The sequence below is a fragment of the Aythya ferina genome (assembly GCF_964211825.1).
Source record: "Aythya ferina genome assembly, chromosome: 20".
Taxonomy (NCBI): domain Eukaryota; kingdom Metazoa; phylum Chordata; class Aves; order Anseriformes; family Anatidae; genus Aythya; species Aythya ferina.
Window position 1 is genome coordinate 4,335,662 of NC_140318.1, and position 18,458 is coordinate 4,354,119.

General features: G+C 53.9%; 1 protein-coding gene across 3 annotated transcripts in view; it reads left to right on the top strand.

Moving 5' to 3' along the window:
• ABL1 (ABL proto-oncogene 1, non-receptor tyrosine kinase) overlaps nucleotides 1–18,458 on the top strand; it is a 69,592-nt gene that overhangs the window by 29,477 nt on the left and 21,657 nt on the right. For 2 of the 3 annotated variants that reach the window (XM_084494125.1, XM_084494126.1), the window contains 2 exons: nucleotides 17,231–17,404; nucleotides 18,143–18,438. In XM_084494125.1, coding sequence (XP_084350251.1) covers nucleotides 17,231–17,404; nucleotides 18,143–18,438 — 470 coding nt within the window. Of the gene's footprint in view, nucleotides 1–9,265; nucleotides 9,617–17,230; nucleotides 17,405–18,142; nucleotides 18,439–18,458 lie in introns of those variants that run through there. The other variant, XM_084494127.1, reaches the window with a different exon arrangement.

Genomic DNA, 18,458 nt, shown 5'->3' on the forward strand with positions numbered 1-18,458 from the left:
GGGTCCCCATGGTGCAGTGAGAGCAGGTCACAAGTTGCAGTGGCCAAAGAAATGCCCGAGGAGCTCCGTGTCCGAGACCTCCTGCCATTCCTCTTGCTTCGAGGCGCCGTGCTTTCCGTGTTGCTCCCGTGCAAGTTGGGCTTCAGATAGGCTGGGTGAGAGGTGTGTGGCCCCTCTGGGGCAGGAGGGGATCGCTCGATGCTGAAATGGTACAAAGTGCCCATTTGGAAGCAAAATGCTGAATGTTTTTGCCTAATGTTTGTTATCGTTAGCAATAGCCAACCATCCCTGCGCCCTCCTGCGCTCCAGCACTGACATCCCCTGCGGCAGCGGGCTAAAACACATCTTTTATTGCTTTATAACTCTAAATCACCTTTTTTTAAAATTTTTTTTCTTTTCTCTTCCCCAAACCTCTTCTGTCACCTACCTCTCGCCAGCAAATCCTGCGAAAACAACATCCCCTGTGACTCAGCTCCGCGGGCTGTCTGGCACCGGGGCTGACGCAGTGCTGGGGAGGACCCCTCCCACGCGCCCCGCGCCAGGGATGATTGCCTAACCCCACTGCGAGCGGGATGCTCAGCGATGGGCTCAGAGAGCCTTCCTCCCATCAGAGAGCCTTCCTCCCAACGGGGCCGAGAAAGCCTTCCTCCCAGGATGCTGGAGAAGGTGATGCTGAGGCTGTCAGCAGCGTCTTCTTGGCCCCGGAGCCGCTGAGTTAAATTCCTTGCTCCACCATACCCTCTCCGTACCCCCCCTCCGTGCACCCAATTATCCAGATTAAAGAAGAAAAGGAAAAGGGATGATAGCCCGAATTTTGTAAAATGGCTATTTTTGTAGGTCGAGCCTCAGATGGCGTTTGACCCTTCACGCAGATGGTTTCACTTAATGTATTTTGTTTAAACAATCCCTGTTCCTGGAAGTGGTTTCAGAAGAGGCTGTTCCTCCTTGCTGCTCGTGTTTGCTGTTTCTCGTGATATTACAAGAAGCTCGAAAAGAGCAAATTCAGAGGAGGGCAGCATTCAGCGCTATCAAGCAGTCGTGTATCCCAATTAATAGGCGGTAATTGTGTTGACTCCTCACAGCTTTCAGGACTGAAGCGCAGTGGGGTGCTTCTGTCATTGTGCTGTAGAGCTCACTTCATTTCTGGGAGTCCCAGTGCAGTTACGGGGAACAGCTCCTCATCCGAGAGAGCTCCTGGTTTCTCTTGGGACAGGCTTCTTGGTGTCCCGACATGAAAACCTTCCCTTTTTCTTGGGTCCAAATGAAGCGTTTCTGTGGGAGGGAGGTAAAACATCCATTACTCTTGGACCTTTTCACGTCCGTTGTGATTTCAGCGTGCGCAGACTCCTCGCAGGTAGCTCAGGATGCCTCATCGACATTGAGCACACCCGGCACGAGCTGTGAAAAGCCGAGAAGCCTGCCTCGAGTTCAGCTCAGCAGTTTTTACCCTGTCCTCCGCCCCGGCCAGCTGCCACCAGGCGGCTTTCAAACCAGATCACGGGAGCTCTGCGCAAGAGGAGTAAGGCAGAGGGGGTTTATAAGCTGGAGGTGGTGCAGCGGGTGTAGGGCCGAGGTTTCACGTGGTCGCTGAGCCTCCCACGGGGGGAGGAAATCTTGTACAAGTGGGGCACAAGCACGGCACCAGGTTGGTCGACTGCTACAGGAGCAGCCTGAAGAAGAGCTGGGAATAAAGCTGTGGTGTCTCTGCTCCATAAGTGTGTGTTTAAGCTGAGCGCTTAATTTGCCCTCCGTTTATTTTCCTAAAATATTTTCCATCTTAAAAGCCAGATCAAGTCTGGGAGCTTGACACCGAGCGAACAGTACCCAGGCTATTATCAGCTCTTTCCGAAACGACAACCTGCTAATCCTCCCGGTGCCTTTGTGACATCCTTTTCTCTAACACTCCAGGTGTAATTACAAGATGAGAGCTCACATAATCTGTGAGGCTTTTCCTCTGCGCTTTCGCTCGATCTGATAACCGGTACACGGCTTGACATCCTTCTGCGTTACCTCTCTCGAGTGCAGCACTGGCTTCGTATTCCCCTTGACTCCAGGGCTGCTGGAGGTTTCTGGGCTGTTTCTTTCTCCGACCCTCCTTCTGCTTTCAGATTAATTTTCAGACGGGTTCTGCTGGCACCCTAACTAAGGTGCGGGGTGGAGGGAGGGATTAGGGAACACAGCAGCTCTTTCATTCTCCGAAAATCCTCTGGCTGCGTTCCAGGAGGGAGCCTTGCACAGACTGAGCTGAACCAAGAGAAGGGAGGAAATGGGGACGCAGTGACCCACAGAAAACCACCAAAAACTTTCTCCCTGGATTTTCCCACCTCTTGCCGGCTCAATCCATAGCTTTGTGTCCTTTAACGGTGGGTGTTGCAGGTTGCTCTTGGTCGTTCCCTTATTTTGGAAGGTTTAATCATGATTGTGATGACGTGATCCAATATCTCTTAAGTTGGCTGTGCAGGCAGAGGAACTTCTGTGGGCAGTCTGAATGTGCTGTGGCCAGTGAAGTTAAGCCTGGCATTTCCGTGCTAAATTTCAGGTCTCATCCAGGTAACCCCAAATTTAGAGATCAGCCTCCATCTGGTGAAGCCAAATGGAGCTGTCTGTTACATCCTTCCTGGGCAACATCTGCTGTTTTCCGTTCCTCTTGTGAGATTTTGGGAGAGAGATGCGACTGGAGAAGGTGCTGGACATTGTTTAATTTTTACTGGGGGATTTCATAGCTTTTCCTTCACAGAGAAAACAAAAAGAAGGTAATATCTATAAGGACATGTAAGGGAGGTGCTCACGGCCTGCACAAGAAGCGTGTTTGTAGATGTTTGTTCCCATTGGGAAACGTCAATGAAATTAAACCATCCGTACAGCTCAGTACTTGTCACTGCAGGTAACTTCCTCGGTGTTTTGAACCAGCAGCTCTCCTGGCCCCTTTGGGACCCAGCACCATCGTTTCCACGGCTATGCAGTGAGGAGCACTCAAATGTTGGTTGTAATCATTTGTGTAGGTCTTCAAAAGCTTTGTAAATGATAAAGCAACAAAATTGAGCCTCAAGCACCGGCTGCAGCAGCTGTAGGGCCGGCGTGAAGCAGGGTCGGAAGCTCCTAGGATGCTGACTGTGGCTATTCATCCACGCTCGCGCACTTTTCTTTATTTTCTGTCTGGTATGCGGGCAGACAGGATCTACAGTCTTTCTTCATGCCAACAGCAGTAAACCTCAGACCACATGTAATGTATCTGCCCTGCGAATGGCTCTGATTAATGACAGACAGGTAGGGCGAAGGGAAAGGAGCTTTGGGTTTCTCAAAATACACGGAGAGGCAGAGGGTGAGGTTACCGGGATCGGTAGCCCACGTTTCTTCTTTTACACCATCTTTTATTATTTTCTTGTATAATTTTTTTCCCTGAAAAGGCAGAAAACGTGGAGGCATTCCACAGCCTCAAACCATGTTTTTAGTGAAAATGTAAATGTGACAGGTACTGCGTTCTACATGGACCAAGAAAATCGAATCCTGCTGAAAGGATTCGATTTAAAAACTTTTTCCCTGCTTAATTCTGCATCAGGTTTTGGCGTTGTGTTAATGGTGCAACCTGGAGGGACCTCTACCACCTGGCTCTTCCAAACCAGTTCAAACCCCAGGAAGGTTCGGTGCTTGGGCTGCGTCCCGTTACGCTCAGCAGAATGGGAGCCTCCTTGAGTGCCCTGCCTGCTCCCAGACCGGGACGGAGACGAGGGGGATGGATGTGTCCGCCTCCACCTCTGCTGCTCTCCAAGGGCAGCTGGCTGAGACCAGGAGGGAGATGTGTCCCCCTCTTCAGAGACACAACTCTGTGCAGGATTAGACCCCTGGAGAAACACCAGCCTGCCCATCATCGGACCGCCGCTGGGCTCCCAGTAAGGTGCGCTGCTCCCCCGGGCATCACTCGACATCTCCCATTTGAAATCCCCGCTGTGCTCCACTCAAAGCATCAACATGCAGAAGGTTTTGAACACCGGCCGGAGCTGCCCCGCTCGGCACAGGTCGACGTTCCTGGTCGAGATCCGGATCGCAGGAAGGCGTGCGTGTTCACGGCCCCGTCCGCCTGCCACGGAGCTGCTGCTGCTGGCGAAGCGGCGCCGCCTCCGCGTTCCCCCTAATCCCTGCTGGGGCTGAGGCAGCGCCCGGTTCGCAATTCTTGTTTTCTTTTCCTCTTCTCCCCTTCCACCCCCTCCTCACGTGTAATCTGATCTCCCAGGCCTGGTCTTCTGCTTTGGCAGATTTTTCGCCTCTGGAGTGGAAGGAATTAACTGCTTGCTTTCTGTTGGGGAGCGAGGCGGCTCTCACTGCTCCTCCTGGCTTTTCGGGTGGCCGTGCTGGGCCGTGCACAGGATAACCCACGAGGTCAGCACCTCTGAACCCCCTGGCGCACCCTGGTTTTCGCTTTTCATTCACATCTCCTTGCCTTTTCGATAAAACAACACGGAAATGCTCCCACTCAAGCTCTGAGTCAGTGTTGGGCAAAGAAACGCTTCTAAAAATCTGGTTTCTGACACTTTGCAAGTATGCATCTCCTCTGATTGTGTGCTGGCTCCTCCGGTCTGGCAGCAAATGCTGAACTTCAGCAGGATCCCTAAGCTGATGTGACTCTACCTAGCACACAAACTGCCCTTCCCCGCTCCACATCTCCCAATTTTAATAAATCGATCGGGCGAGAAGAGCTCAGCTCTCAGGAGAAGGTAGAGTCAATGTTATTTGGTGTCTTTAAGGTAAAATCTCTACCTTTTTTTTCCAGATCTGGAAGTTGCAAGATGCCTCTTTCTTTTTCTTTGCCTGCAGATGTTTCAAAAGGCTCTTAATGGGAGAGGCCAAAAGCTTGTTCAGTGGTTTATAAAGAACCCCTTCGGACTTGGATGAGCCTTGCAGGTGAGGGCTGGTAACGCAGGCAGCTCAGTGGAGCTCACAGCACATCTTCCTTTTTAACATGGGTACCAGGAGGATGGGCCAGCGCTGCAGGAGCCCAGTAGGACCTTTTGCCTCATAACTACCTTAAAAGAAGGATTCTGCCCCGTTGCTGGAGAGGAATCTCAACCAGTCGAACATCCCATCTCTAATCCCATTGCTCCTCAGCCGAGTCCTTCGGCCGGGAGGATTGCAAATCGCAAACATCTGTTAAATCGAGGAGAAACAAACCCCAACAAACGCACATGCCCTATTGCAAAACCGTTTGTTTTTCTCTCGGGGTCTCCAGTGGCCTTCTGGTAACCTGCCTTTGTTGTTGTTTCTTGCCTGGCAGTCCAAGAGTGTTAATATTTCATGGTGCATGCAGGTAGCATCTGGGCTCTTGCTGGGCCGCTCACAGCGTGCGAGGTGCTCTGCAGGAAGGAAAACACTCTGCCCTCAGGTGCTGGCTGCCCTTTACTCAAATCCACGTGTGCTTGTGATGGCTTTTTGGGGGGCTGGAGGCAAAATGCCTACTGGAGAGCGAGCTGAAAAGTACCGGAATTGTAGTTAAGTGGCTTTTGTTTCTAACGTGCTGTTCTAACTGGCAGCTGTCCGTGCTGTTGTGAGCAAGGCAGCTGGATCTTGAGAAGATTTTTAGATGGAAAGGTAAAATCAGGGGCTCAAACACGAACCGCAAAAGGCAGAGATGCTGCACAAAGGCAGCAAACAAGCAGGTGATGGCAGCATCAGCAGAGTGGAGCTGACATAGGGCAGTGCTGGAGAAATTCACACCACTGAAGGCACAGAGTTCCGTGTAGGCAGAGCAGAAACCACTTGGGCCTCCTGTCTGGGTCTGCCTGTTACTGGTGCTGCTGGTCCCACTGGTGCCTGCTGATCTCCGAAGTCACAACCGCGGCCGAGGAGGCAGGCTTTAGTAGCCAGGATTTTCAAGCTGCTAGTCCCCTTGATCGGTGTCTTCCAGAAGGCTTGGCACAGCCCGTCTGAGAGTAGACGGAGAATTTGAACGGTGGAAGATCTGAGAACCCAGAGGAAAATCAGGATCTGTCAGGCAGAGCTGGCCCAGCCCCCGGGAGAAGAGGCAATATTGCGCCTGCTGTCAGATCAAAGCCCAGCTTTGCTACAGCTGGGGCTGCAGCACATGCTGTGTCATTCACAGATTTCAACGTAGGTTTCTTTGATCGCTTTCATGTCCGCATATGTTTGCGCTCAGGTAATGGTGTGAGATGTGCCGTGCCACCGCCTGACTGATTTCATCAGGGAGCGCTGTGGTACGGCACGGACCTGCCTCTAACCAGAGACAGCGAGCTGGGAGTGCCCAAAACCACGAGTAACCTTAGTGCTTAAGGAGGAAAATGTGTCTTATAAATGATGTGATTGGATGTGTGGAGCAACAAACAAAAAGTAGGGAGGCAGCAAAGTGCTGTACAACGTGTACTGAGTTCCCTAACACCGTGGGGAAATCCTCAGCTGTGTTTACAGAGGAGCAGGATGAGGCACGGGTGACCTGGAACGGTAAGCAAGAACCTGCTCTTTGGCTGGGGCACTCCTCCACTGCTTTGCTTTAACCCCTATTTTGTGCTGCCTCTGTTGCAGGACAAAAAAAGCCACTTGAAGGTACCTGTGAAAAAATCCCTGGTGTTTGGGGCTCCAGTCTGTTACCTTTCTGGGTTCAGAAGGGGATTTTAAAATTAAGCTCTGCTTTTAAACGGGTGGCGAGCAGTCAAGCTGTTTTTAATGGTATCACAACGAAATTCACTCCAGTTGTCTGAACATGGGGGGATCATGCCAAAACTCACTTTCTGTTCACGGAGCCCAGTCCTTTCACCGCGGCTGTCGCGCATGTGCATGTGATTGCTCTCTTGGAAAGAGCTGCCCTGAAATTTTGGGTAGCTTTAAGGAAGCGAGGAACAAAATAGCCGGCTGCGAGAAGAAGCTCGGACACGGAGGCAGCTGGTTGAGGAGGTTATGGCCTTGCAGTGTTGGGTAGGTACAAACATCAAGGTGTGGCGTGCTGCAGGCATGGTTAAACTTCACCTGGCAAGGGCCAGGAACAGCCTGGTTTTGCCCTAAATCTAGCCATGCTCTGAGCAGGAGCCTGACCCGGAGACCTTTTGAGGCCAGTCCCAACCAAAACCATTTTGCTGTTGCCAACAGCGAGGCTGAGTGAGAGGTTGCAGCAGTCTCTGCAGTCCAGAAGTCTGCACGCTTTTCATGACTGATTTTACTCGAAGATGCCTATACGACAGACATGAAAGGGATTAATAGATGTCAGCCATAAGAGCAGCAGCACTTGTGTGACACCACCAATGTGGCTTTTATTTCCGTATCGCCGGGTAATTTCCTAGCATGTGCTAACTGAGGAGTGTTTGCTCCAAAGCATTCCCAGTGCAGCTTGCCATGACACACATGAAGAGCTGCTGAAGGACGAAGTTTGTAGCAGAGGGACCACACAGGCTTGCCTGCGTGGAAAAATAAAGGGAATTAATTTAAGGGTTTATCTACAGAGGAAGCTATCCCGGGAAAGCTCTTTGTGTTTGGGTCCCTGGGTGGCTGTGGCTCTCCTGCAGCGAGGTTCTTCTGTGGGCGGGTTAATTTACCTCGAAACGAGGCGTTTTTCATCTGGAGGAAGAACCCCAGGGGTTGATAGGGAATGTAATCCACCATAATGCTGCCAGCACTCGGAGTAACCTTACTCAGAGCAGTCGGGGGGCGGCCTTTGTGCTTCCAGGGGAACCGAACGGGAATTTCACATCCCTGCAGTTCCTACAGCTGCAGGCGAGCAAGGCAGGGCAGGGATGCTCGTCACGTGGAGAGGAGTTGCGTGCAAGATGCCTGCTCTGCTCTGCAAACCTGACTTCATCCCAGTTCCCTAAACACGACGCTGGGCCCGAGCACGTGATGGCTCAGCGCCTCCTGCCATTGACGTAACCTTTCTCCTCCAAATCTGCTTTGTTTTTTTTTGTTTAGGTTTGGGTTTGTTCTGCCCGAGCTCTTGGTTGCAGTCTTCTGAAGTCGGGTGGGCAGGGAATGAGCAGAAAGTGTTGGTTTCTTCTGAAACGCTCAGGCTGCCATGAAATAGAAAGAAATCCTGTAGAAGGGGAGGGAGGAAGGCAGGGCACGGGGAAGGCTCCATCCCTGCCTCTGTAACACACTGCTGGCTACCGGGGGGGCCAGGCACGTAGCCTCACCTCTGTGTGAGCTGTCTGAATTGCAGCAAACTCAACTTCTCCTTTCTGGCTTCTCAAAGGGGGGTATCCGTGCTCGGCTGCTTTAGGATAAAGGCTGAAACCACTCGGAACATTGCGTTGTCCTCGCTGCAACCACTCCTCTGCTAGCAGTGATGTGGCTTGTGGTGCTTTTAAATACAAAAAGGGCAGAAGTTATTATTGCTGTTCAGCGTGGCATGAGCCGAGGGCTGACAATTCCTTCCCAGGATGAGGAGAGTGAAGCCAAAGCAGTGCTGCAGAGCGCTGCCCGTGCTCCGAGCAGGGCCTGCTCTGAGGCAGGGCCCCCCGATGCTGCAGTGTGTGGACTTCCCCCTAAAGCGTGAAACGTTTGAAAACTTCAGAGGGCAGAAGAGCCCCAGTACCACTGCCAAAACAGACTGCCGGGGGTGAAGGGAAGCCTTCAGGGACAAAATGAGGGAGGTGTCAGTTTGTCAGTCCCCTGGGCAGCTCCGCAGGCGGCACCGGGGCTCTCGGAGCTCTGCTCCCCGGGCACCCCAAACTGGGGGAAGCGAAGGGGGATGTTTCAGCACACCCAGCTGGTTGCTTTACAGATGGCAATATATAAAACATATCATCCAGGGGAGGTCGAGGCTGGACATGAGGAAGGATTTCTTTACTCTGAAGGCGGTCAGACACGGGACGAGGCTCCTTGGTGCGCGGTGCCCAGGCCTGGCCGTGCTCGGAGGCATTTTGGTAGCACTCAGTCTCATGCTGTGCCTCCTGCATCGCTCTGGGACATCCCTGCAGGTGCCTCCCACCTATTTATTTCTCAGAAAAGCCCTGGTTGATTGAGGCAGGAGGCACAACAAGCTGAGGACACGCTGGGTTGGGAAACCCTTCCCAGGAGCAGGCAGGGGTAAGTTGGGAAGACTGCAGGGAGGTGCCGGCCGCAGGTACACACCCGGAGGTTTGAGGGGGGGGTCTCGCTGCCTCCCCTGCAGGGTTATCGGCGCCTTCCCATCGCGATTATCGCGACATGGGCCGGGCTCGGGGCGTGTTTGGGCCGGGGCCCGGCAGGAGGAGGGTTAAGGGCCGGGGCGGGGCTCGGCAGCTGCCGGCAGGAGGCAGCGAAAGGGGAGGGGGGGGGGGGAGGCTGCGAAGGGGGCCCTTTGTTGGCGGCCTCGGGCGACTTTTTGGGGCAATTTGGGGCAGTTTCGGGGAAAGCTCGGGCGGCCCCGGCGTTCCCCTGTCGGCTGGAGGCAACCAGCAGCAGGGAAGATGCCCGGAGGAGGCTGCCCGAGGGGGGGGGAGAGCACGGCCCCCAGGGCTTCGCTCCGCCAGGGCTCGTCCTTGTGAGCCTCCTTGTGCCAGGCTTTTTTTTTTGGGGGGGAGGGAGAGGGAACCTCGAAGGGTTTCGCTCTAACAAATGAAAATGTTGGAGATCTGCTTGAAACTGGTGGGCTGCAAGTCGAAGAAGGGGCTCTCCTCCTCCTCCAGCTGCTACTTGGAAGGTGAGCGGGGCGCGGCGCGGGGCCCGAAAGGGGGGAGTTTGGGGAGATTTGGAGGCTTTAGTGGGGGGATTGAGGGTTTTTGAGGGAGTTGAGGGGGGTTTTTTGGGGAGCCGGGAGCCCGCTGGTGAGCGTGTTGGCGGCCAGGTGATTTTCATTAGGCGTACAAAGGGAGCGCGGCTCTGCCATGTATGGTGGGGAAATGTCAAGCGGTCGGCGAGCAGGCCCCACAAACACCGCCAGCACAGCGGGACAGGGCGCGATGTTAGCCCCCCAAAAGGCTCCAGCTCCTCTCGGGAGCCAGACGAGGGTGGGAGAGTGGGGAAAAAGGCTCTGGGCGAAGGCGGAAAACCCCTTGGCGTCGCTCTGCTCGCTCCTGGGAGCTCCTGGCCACCCCTTTCCGCTCGCTTTTCGGGGACGGTCCTACAGCCAGGCGTTCAAAATCGCGGGGTTGAGTCACCCCCTGTGTAGGGATTGACATCGGAGTTGACGCAGGCAGCTCACTGGAGGCCTTGCTGATAGAGGCGAGCTCAGTGTGGGGCCCCCATCCTGTGCCCCTGCTGGGCTGAGGAACCCTAAAAAAGTCCCCCTAATCCCAAGGGGGGGGGGCTCGGGACCCTCTCCCGAAGCAGCCAGCAGCGCTTTGTCCCCGTGAGCGAGGGGCCCAGCCCCAGGGGAGCGCAGCCCTGGGCCGTGCCCGGGCGGCCGATGCATTCTTGGGCTTCTTTGTGTCGCTGGATGTTACTTCAGCAAAAATAATCGGCGTGCCAGGAGTACTTTGCTAACTCATCAAATCAGAGGGGAGAAACGCCACCACCTGATGCCGCGCGGCCTATGGCGAGCAGCTCTTGCTCAACTCTCGAATATTCAGCGGAGAAACGTTCCTCGGAAATTCATAGGTCAGGAATCCCAAAAACTACAAATGGCTCCTCGGGACAGACCGAGCCGGAGGAATGCCGCGCGGAGGCCGCGTTCACCAGCCCCTTTTGGTGGCTCCGAATACTTTTCTGCTGTCTAAAACCCAAGGGACGCTTGCCAGAGGAGTTTTTTCCTTCCAATTCTGGTTCCTTTACGCCCCTAATCCCGCTTACTTAAAGCTTCAGACACTTAATGGTGGGCGGACTCATGCCCTTCCCTACGTGACTGGCTTCCTCGGTGAGCTTTTGGGGCCGTGGGTGCCGTGCTGGGGCCGGCTGTGTATGTGCACAGCAGGGCTGGGCCGTACTGGGCCGTACTGGGCTGTGCTGGGCCTCCTTCCCAAGCAGCTGCATCTCTCAGCAAGGCCCTCAGAGAGTAGGCAGAGCACTTCAGGGCCTTATGGGGGTGTTGCCCTGGCTGTTTTTTTTTTTTTTTTTTCAAGTTTTTGCTTTTGTACACGGGGCAGGCACTGCCCCCTCCCCGCTGAGCGTGGTTGCACAATGGGATCAGAGCACAGCTCCGTCCCGGCAGGGTGAACGGCCTGATCAGGCAGCAAATAGTGCCCGATGTAAGCTGCAGCTTCGCTGGGAGCGGGGCTGTATATTGATTTTTCACGACGGAGCGGGAAGCGGGCGCTGAAGGAACTTTGAAACAAACTTCTCCCAAAGCTCAGCACGGGGCAAAGCTGCAGCCAGCACCCACCTAGGTGTGGAAGGTGACCAAACACCATCACTGCCACCCGAATGCTTTTCCCTGCATGCTGTGACAGCTGCTTAGGACAGCACTAGTCCAGGCCCCACCACGAGCGAGTTTGGTGGAAGCCTTTCAGGCCCACAGAGGCCGAGTGGCAGCCCCCAAGAGGGGACGGCCGCGTGTTGGGGCCCCCAGCCACGTCCCCGAGCTGTGTGGGATGCCCGGACTGTTCTGTGTGCGTCCTGCCATCGTGCTGGCACTTCTGAAAAGATTAAAGAGATCATGGTGATATCGCCGAGGATTTAAGGCCCTCATGTTGTCTTAGCAGCATGGGGAGCTGCTGAGGACATGAGAGGAGAACTTAGAGTTTCTTCCCCGTGGTAGGCTGTGAAACCGTACAGAGAGCTGCTGAGGGGGTGGAAGGACCGTGAGTCGCGTGGAAATCCAGCTGGAGCCAGGAGGATAGACTCAATTTTACCTAACTCGATTTCTTTTGGTTTTCATCTGCTAACAAAAACATGACAGCGCTTGATGAATAGCATGAGTCCAACAATCAGATCTGTTTATGGTATTTCCAAACACGCTTCTGGACGGTATTGTCTTGAGGTCGGGCTCCATAAAAGAGGTTACAAATCTCCCTGCAGAGCTGATTCAGAGTCAATTCGTGTAGGTATATACACACGTCTTTTGACCGAGCAATCAGAACTGTTTCTTTTCATGGTGGTCCTCTCCTGAAAGGCTTTTTTACGCCCTCCTCTCTGCGGGAAGGAGGGCTGATGGGCTGGGAAGCCCCCTCCTGGAGGCCGGGGCCATGCCGTGCGCAGCCGGGCTCGCCGTGCATCACTCCCGGGCTGACCCAGGCCTTGAGGATCGCCTGGACTCCAGCAGAAACCCTTTTTGAGGCAGTTAAGCGATTGCTGAGATTCCACATTGCTGTTGGGGCTGGCCATTTTCTGCTCTCGCTTCCATCGGCGCTAGTAAATATTATTTTTAAACGTGAGAGAGCTGAACTTCTGTCATCTGCTTCCTCCTCTTCGCCTTTGCCAGACTGAATAATTCCTCCCTCACTTCACACCAAGAAAGGGTAAAGAGTGGAAGGGAAGAGGCACAGCGAGTCCTGCTGCCAATCTGATCTGCAAACACAGCGTGTCCATGTCCCAAATAGGGGCTGAAATAGTCTCGCTGCCTTTTTGGGCTCGCTCCACCGCTCGGAAGCAGAAACCTTGTTTAAAACCTGTCAGCCTTCTCTGCGAAGCTGAGAACTGTGCTGGGGACGCTGGGCGAGCCCTTTGTTTTCAAACTAAAACATTTCTGCCCTGCCAGCTGTCACCCTGCCTATATATCTCCTGCCTTCAGTGGCTCTTGTTACACTCAGAGCCCAGGGAGGAGCAGCAGCCCGTGGCTATTGCCCGTACCCAGAGGATTTCTTTTGATGCTCTTGGGATCAGCCAGGTCCTGGGCTCGGCAGCACCAGGGCCTCATCCTGCTCCTGGAGCAGCCCTCAGCCCCGCTCTCAGTCTGCTTGTTCCCTCTCCTCCTCGGCTGTTTTCCCCTCTGGGCCTCTCATCTGCCATCTCTCAGTAGAGTTCTTGCTTTTAAATACGTTTCTGGCTCTGTAATGGCTTGCTCCAGCGGTTCTTGCCTGTCCCATCCTTATTAAAAACGTGGCTGGCGGTGCTTGGTACCGTTTCCCATGGGGCCTGGTGAGGAAAGTGGCATTTCAACAAGGAACCAGAGCTGTCTTCAGACCTAAAAGTGATCATCCACGGACGCGTTCGTCTTCCCCTAACGCTCTGGAGCTGCTTAGTGAAATGGGGAAATAAATCTCCCAGATGCTTCCTTGGTGTTTCCCCTCCCCAGGGCTCCAAGATGGGCAAACCTCACTGCTGCTGCTCTGTGAGCGAGGAAAACAAGCAAAAAATTTGAGAAGAGTTCAGAAATACCAAAGTGTTGTTTGAAATTCAGGTGGATCTAGCTGCTCTTTGCTCATCCTCTCCCAGGCATTACAACCTCAGGTCAGGCAGCAGCTTAGTAGCAGATTAGGGAATAAAATCTAGATTTCTGCCCTATCCACTGTTCCTCTTTATGCATCCCCAGCCGTGATTAGCTGGGGAGAGATGGTATTTACCTTGTCACCGAGGGGTTGTAAGCGGAAGGTGCTCTGCAAATAAACTCCAGTGGAACCTGCAGGATGATGTAAGAGTGAACTTTCCAAAAAAAACACCAACAAGATGACAGAATAATATTAGCCAAGGTATAAATGGACTGCGAGGGGCTCTTTGTGCCTGGGCAGCGCAGCAGGAGCCCTTTGCAATACCAAGCTGCAGGGAGCGGGTGCAGGATGGGCTGAGCCTGACCTCCCTGGAGGGGACGGGTCTGAAATCCAACACGAAACCTTTTTTTGGATGGATCAGCTTTGCAGAGCTTTTTGTCAATCCCTGTCCCATCAGGCATGGAGGCAGCTCCTCCACCACGTGTGCGCAGGGCCGGGAACGCCGGGTGCATGAAACCTGCACAGCTCTGGTTTTTTCCTTCCTTCCAGGGCACGAGGAGGGCAGGGGGAGCACAGGGAGAGGGGAAGCTCGAGGCAGCACGTGCTGTACCTCCGGAGAGATTGCCGAGCGTGCTCTGCGCTCCCTCGTGCTGGAAACCTTGTGGAAAAAATGCCGGCGCAGTTTGTAGGCGCACAGGATGTTTGCTCTGTAGGGAGACGGGAGGGCTCTTCCCTCCCTCGGGACCTCCCCGTGGTCAGCTGTGGGGGAGCTGCTTGTAGTTCAGAGCTTTTGCCTCTCTTCCAACCTTTTGCTTAAAATTTTCAGGAAATCTGCTTGCGGCGGTGCCCACCAGAACTTTTCGCATCCGAGGACTTGTCACGCGGGCCCTCGCAGTGATTCACGGCTGCGCACAAACAGCAATGAGCAGGAGATGGTTACGCTTAGGAAACCTTTCAGCCTGCAAACTTAAATACCTCCCGCTGCAGGCTTAATTCAGGGGGAAATGAAGGCATTCGCACAGCCGGTGCCTCAAAGGAAGGGCTCTGGTTATCTCATTTCAGTCTGCTCTGATATCTGCGTCGTTCAGGCGGTGCTAGCGGGGAGCTGAGTTACAGCGCTGCTTCTGGGGCTCGTCCCGGTGCCACCTCGAGCACGGGGTGATCAAAGCAAGAAGCGAGAGCCGCGCAGGGAGCAGCAGAAGGGCAGGTGGGTGCGGGGAAGGAGTCGTGGTGATAAGCGATGGAGTTAAGGCTCGCTCCCCGCCCCGGCCCTGAGCCAGGACACCGTCCCGCAGGCACAGCGGTTGGGCTGACTCACTGGGAGGAATCCGGCCCTTCGAAGGGCTTGGCAGCGCTGTGAAATTACAATTAAGTCCAGTGAGAGGAGGTGAGGAAGCTGGAGCGGGTTGGAAATGACCCCGGTGTGTTTGGACAGGGACAGCTGAGTCCTGCTCTGAAGGGCTGGGCAGATTTCCTTGGGAAGCTCTCGAAGAGGGACGAACGCTGCTGACAGCCGGCCGTACGCAGCACCCGGATGGACGTGTCCTGTCTGCTTCTCCTGCCTCGTGGCTTTGTGTCCTGGACCTGTTAACAGCCTCCTCTTGGGGCCCAGAGCTTTTGGAGAGTGTTTGGGGAGTGTTTGTCACAGTCCATGGAGCTGCTGCTGCGCTCGTGGCCCCACAGCTCCGCTCCCTTCACCTCCACTCTTCTCCTTGTTGCCTCAGGGCCCCATCCTTCCTTTTTCATAGTCCTTTAATGCCATCACCACCTTCCCTGCCTCCTCCTGTGGCTTTGGGCTCCTGCCCTTTGGGGTGCCAGCCCTGAGCGTGCGATCAGGTCCCAGAGCCCGGCTGCGTAGCGCCCTGCGTGCTCGCTGGGCCCCTCGCTTGGTTTCCCGGCATAGCAAATTCTCCTCCCTATTATTTCACAGCCCTGCTCTTGCCAGTCGTTGGGTCTGCAGGCAGTTATCACCACAATCGGTGGTTTTTAGGAACGCCGTAGAGCCAAACCAGCCTTTCTGGACTTCCGTATGGCTTCTTGGGGGTGTTTTCAGCCTCGTTGCAGGCTCTGCCCCGCAGCGCGCGCACCGTGGATCCGCAGAGCGCCAACCCCGGCACCGCTCCCCTCCCGCGCATGAGCCGTGCCTCGCCGGGCTGCGATCATCGTGCTGCAGCTGGAGGGGCGCCCGCCTTGGATTTCCTGCCTTCCTGTTGAATCAGGCCCCAGTGGGGGAGGCGTTTTCCTTCCTCCCGGAGGTTTACGGCCGCCCCGCCGCGCTGCACAGACGCGGGGCCGGAGCACGGCAGCGTTGCCGCTCCGCTTGCAGCCCCTCTGCTGCCCGTCTGCTGCCGGTGGGACTCTCCCCCGAGTATCTCCTGTCACGTAGAGCCCTGTGCTCTGTAGGGGGGCTTAATGGGCTTGGCAGGATCGAAGCGTTTTCACGGTAAAATGATGATAGCTCCGTTTTTTCCGAAGGCAGATTTGCTGTTTCTTTTCTCACTGTCCCTCTCGAAGCAAGCCCGGCATGCCGAAGTGTCCTCTCCTGCAGGAAACGGGAGGAGGAAGAGCGTAGAGGTGCTTTAAAAATAAAATCCCGACCATGCCACCACCTTTTCTGACTGTGGTATGGCCACCGGAATCGTTTAGGAAGCGGTATGACTTGGCTTCTCTGATTCACCATAAAAATATATCTCCCTGCTGATATGGTTTGGCCGGGAAAACAGGCCCAGCAGTGTGCGAGCTTGGGTTTTTCCTGACTGCCCACTTAACGTGGTCTCACCTTTTCCAAAGAACACACGGCCCTCGTGCTCGTCGGGAAGCACCCGGGGGCCTTTTACCAGCAGCGACCTGACCACCACGGTGGGGACGCCAGGCTGTCTGGGGGGGAGCCCTGGCACTTTTACCACCAAAGCTCAGAAAATAACCAGATTTGTTATTGTTAGGGGTTTTTATTATTATTATTTTACATACAGCATTCCTATACAGCATTTCCCCGTTGTTATTTGGGCCTGTCCCGGCCCACGCTTGACTGCCAAGGGTTTTCTGGTGCTGCTTGGGGCAGATCCTTGCTGGTGAGTGCCGGGTTTGCAGGCCAACCAAGCTGGTACAGGGATGATTTGCTGGGATGCTCCTTGCTAGTTAGCATTAAAAGCATGAGGACAGAGCTATCCTCCAGATGGAGGGCAACCCCTTAAAAAAAATAAATGAGGTTTTCATACTGTTACCCTTGTTTCAGCACAGGTACCGCGTTGGTGGGGCAGCACGTGGGGCCATCACTGCCCCAAACTCCTGGTGGCATCCTGGTAATTCCCTGGTGTGCTTGAAGTTGGTTAAGATTTATTGAGTAATACACATAGAGTGCAAAAATCTTCATTGATTTGGCTTTTGCCCTTTGAAACTCTGTTTTGGGGGACTGTGCTTTTCTTGAGACATCTCGAGCCTCCTAAAAATGTACAAAGCGCAGCGTGCGCTCTCACCGTGCGCTGCTTCGGGGAGCAACGTGCAGGAGGGAGGCTTAAAAAAGGCCCAGCCTTTACTGGAGTAAGATGAGAAATGATTTAAAACACTATAAACAACAGAAGTATGTACCCAACTCGGTACATCCCACGTCTTCACAATCTCATCCTGCCTGGCGCTTGGTGCTTCGAGTTCTGGTGATTTCATTTACAGGATAATTAAGGGATTTACCTTCTAAAGGTCTTTGCTTTTGTTTTCAAATCTCCCCGTTGCAGCAGCTGGGCAGGAGCCAAGGGATTTACAGAGCAGCAGGCAGCCTACGTGAGCAGCATTTCCTGGCGGGAGGAGAGGGGCTTTCCCCGACCAGCAGGGAGCTGGAGCTGGCTGGCGAGGGTGCTCTGTGTATGTGGCACTGTCCTGTCCGCCGTCGTCCTCTGCCACATGAGGAGCACACATGTCAAAAAATGAGAAAAATCACGGCGTGGGGCTTAACCAGCTGGCTTTTCTCAGCAGCAATGACCCTCCTTTTTCCTCTCTCTCTCTCTTCCCCTCTCCAGAAGCCCTTCAGAGGCCGGTAGTGTCAGATTTTGAGCCCCAGGGCCTGAGTGAAGCCGCCCGCTGGAACTCCAAGGAGAACCTCCTGTCCTGCCCCAGTGAGAATGACCCCCACCTCTTTGTTGCACTCTACGATTTTGTGGCGAGCGGGGACAACACTCTCAGCATCACCAAAGGTAAGGCAACCGGGCAGAGCGGTATCGGGAGCGTGTGAGAAGACACAGGATGAAAAACCACTGGGAGACAATTGAGTTACACGCTAAACACTATGGGATTTATTATTTTTTTACTGTGGGAATTCTTTTTAAACAAATACAAATACTTCTTGAAGTCATAACCTTTTAAAAGGTTAAAAACTGGCTGAGGTTTTTGCGTTGGCCAAGACTGTTTGTCAAAGCTAAGGTCTCCAGCAGGAGCAAGATTCTGAGCTGAGAAATCAAACTAAGCTGACTCTAGGGGCTGGCCTCTGTTGTTTTCATGGTTCTTTCTCCAAAATGCAGGCTTTCTTAGAAAAATGACCTCATACAGGTAGTGTTTTCTTACTTAGTCCTTCTGTTCCTTATGCAACTCCAAGTTGCATCTATTTTCTTTGCTAATCAAAACAATTTTTTACTGTTTATCTGCTCCTGTTGTAGTCAACTCAGTTCAAATAAAATTTGTTGGAGTCTTCTCTCAGCTCAAGCAGTGCCAGAAGTGCTGCAGAACTGCAGGGGAATTGAACAAACTCCTGAAGCGTGCATGTCACTTTATTTGGCTTCTGTGCTCCGCTCAGGCTTAAAGCAGTGCGTGTGGTCCCTGCTCAGTGAGATTCCTGTTCTTATGGGAGGTTATTTAATGACCATAGGGCGGAAAGAACCCATCCCTGTGCTCCTCTCCCAGGTTTGCTGTGTCTAAATATATTCTCTTGTGCTCAGGTGAAAAGCTCCGCGTCCTGGGCTACAATCACAATGGCGAATGGTGTGAGGCTCAAACGAAGAACGGACAAGGCTGGGTGCCCAGCAACTACATCACCCCAGTGAATAGTTTGGAGAAACACTCCTGGTATCACGGACCCGTGTCCCGTAACGCTGCCGAGTACCTTCTGAGCAGCGGCATCAACGGCAGCTTCCTCGTGCGGGAGAGCGAGAGCAGCCCAGGACAGAGGTCTATCTCCCTGCGGTACGAAGGAAGGGTGTACCACTACAGAATAAACACCGCATCCGACGGAAAGGTAAGGCTGCAGGCTGTCCA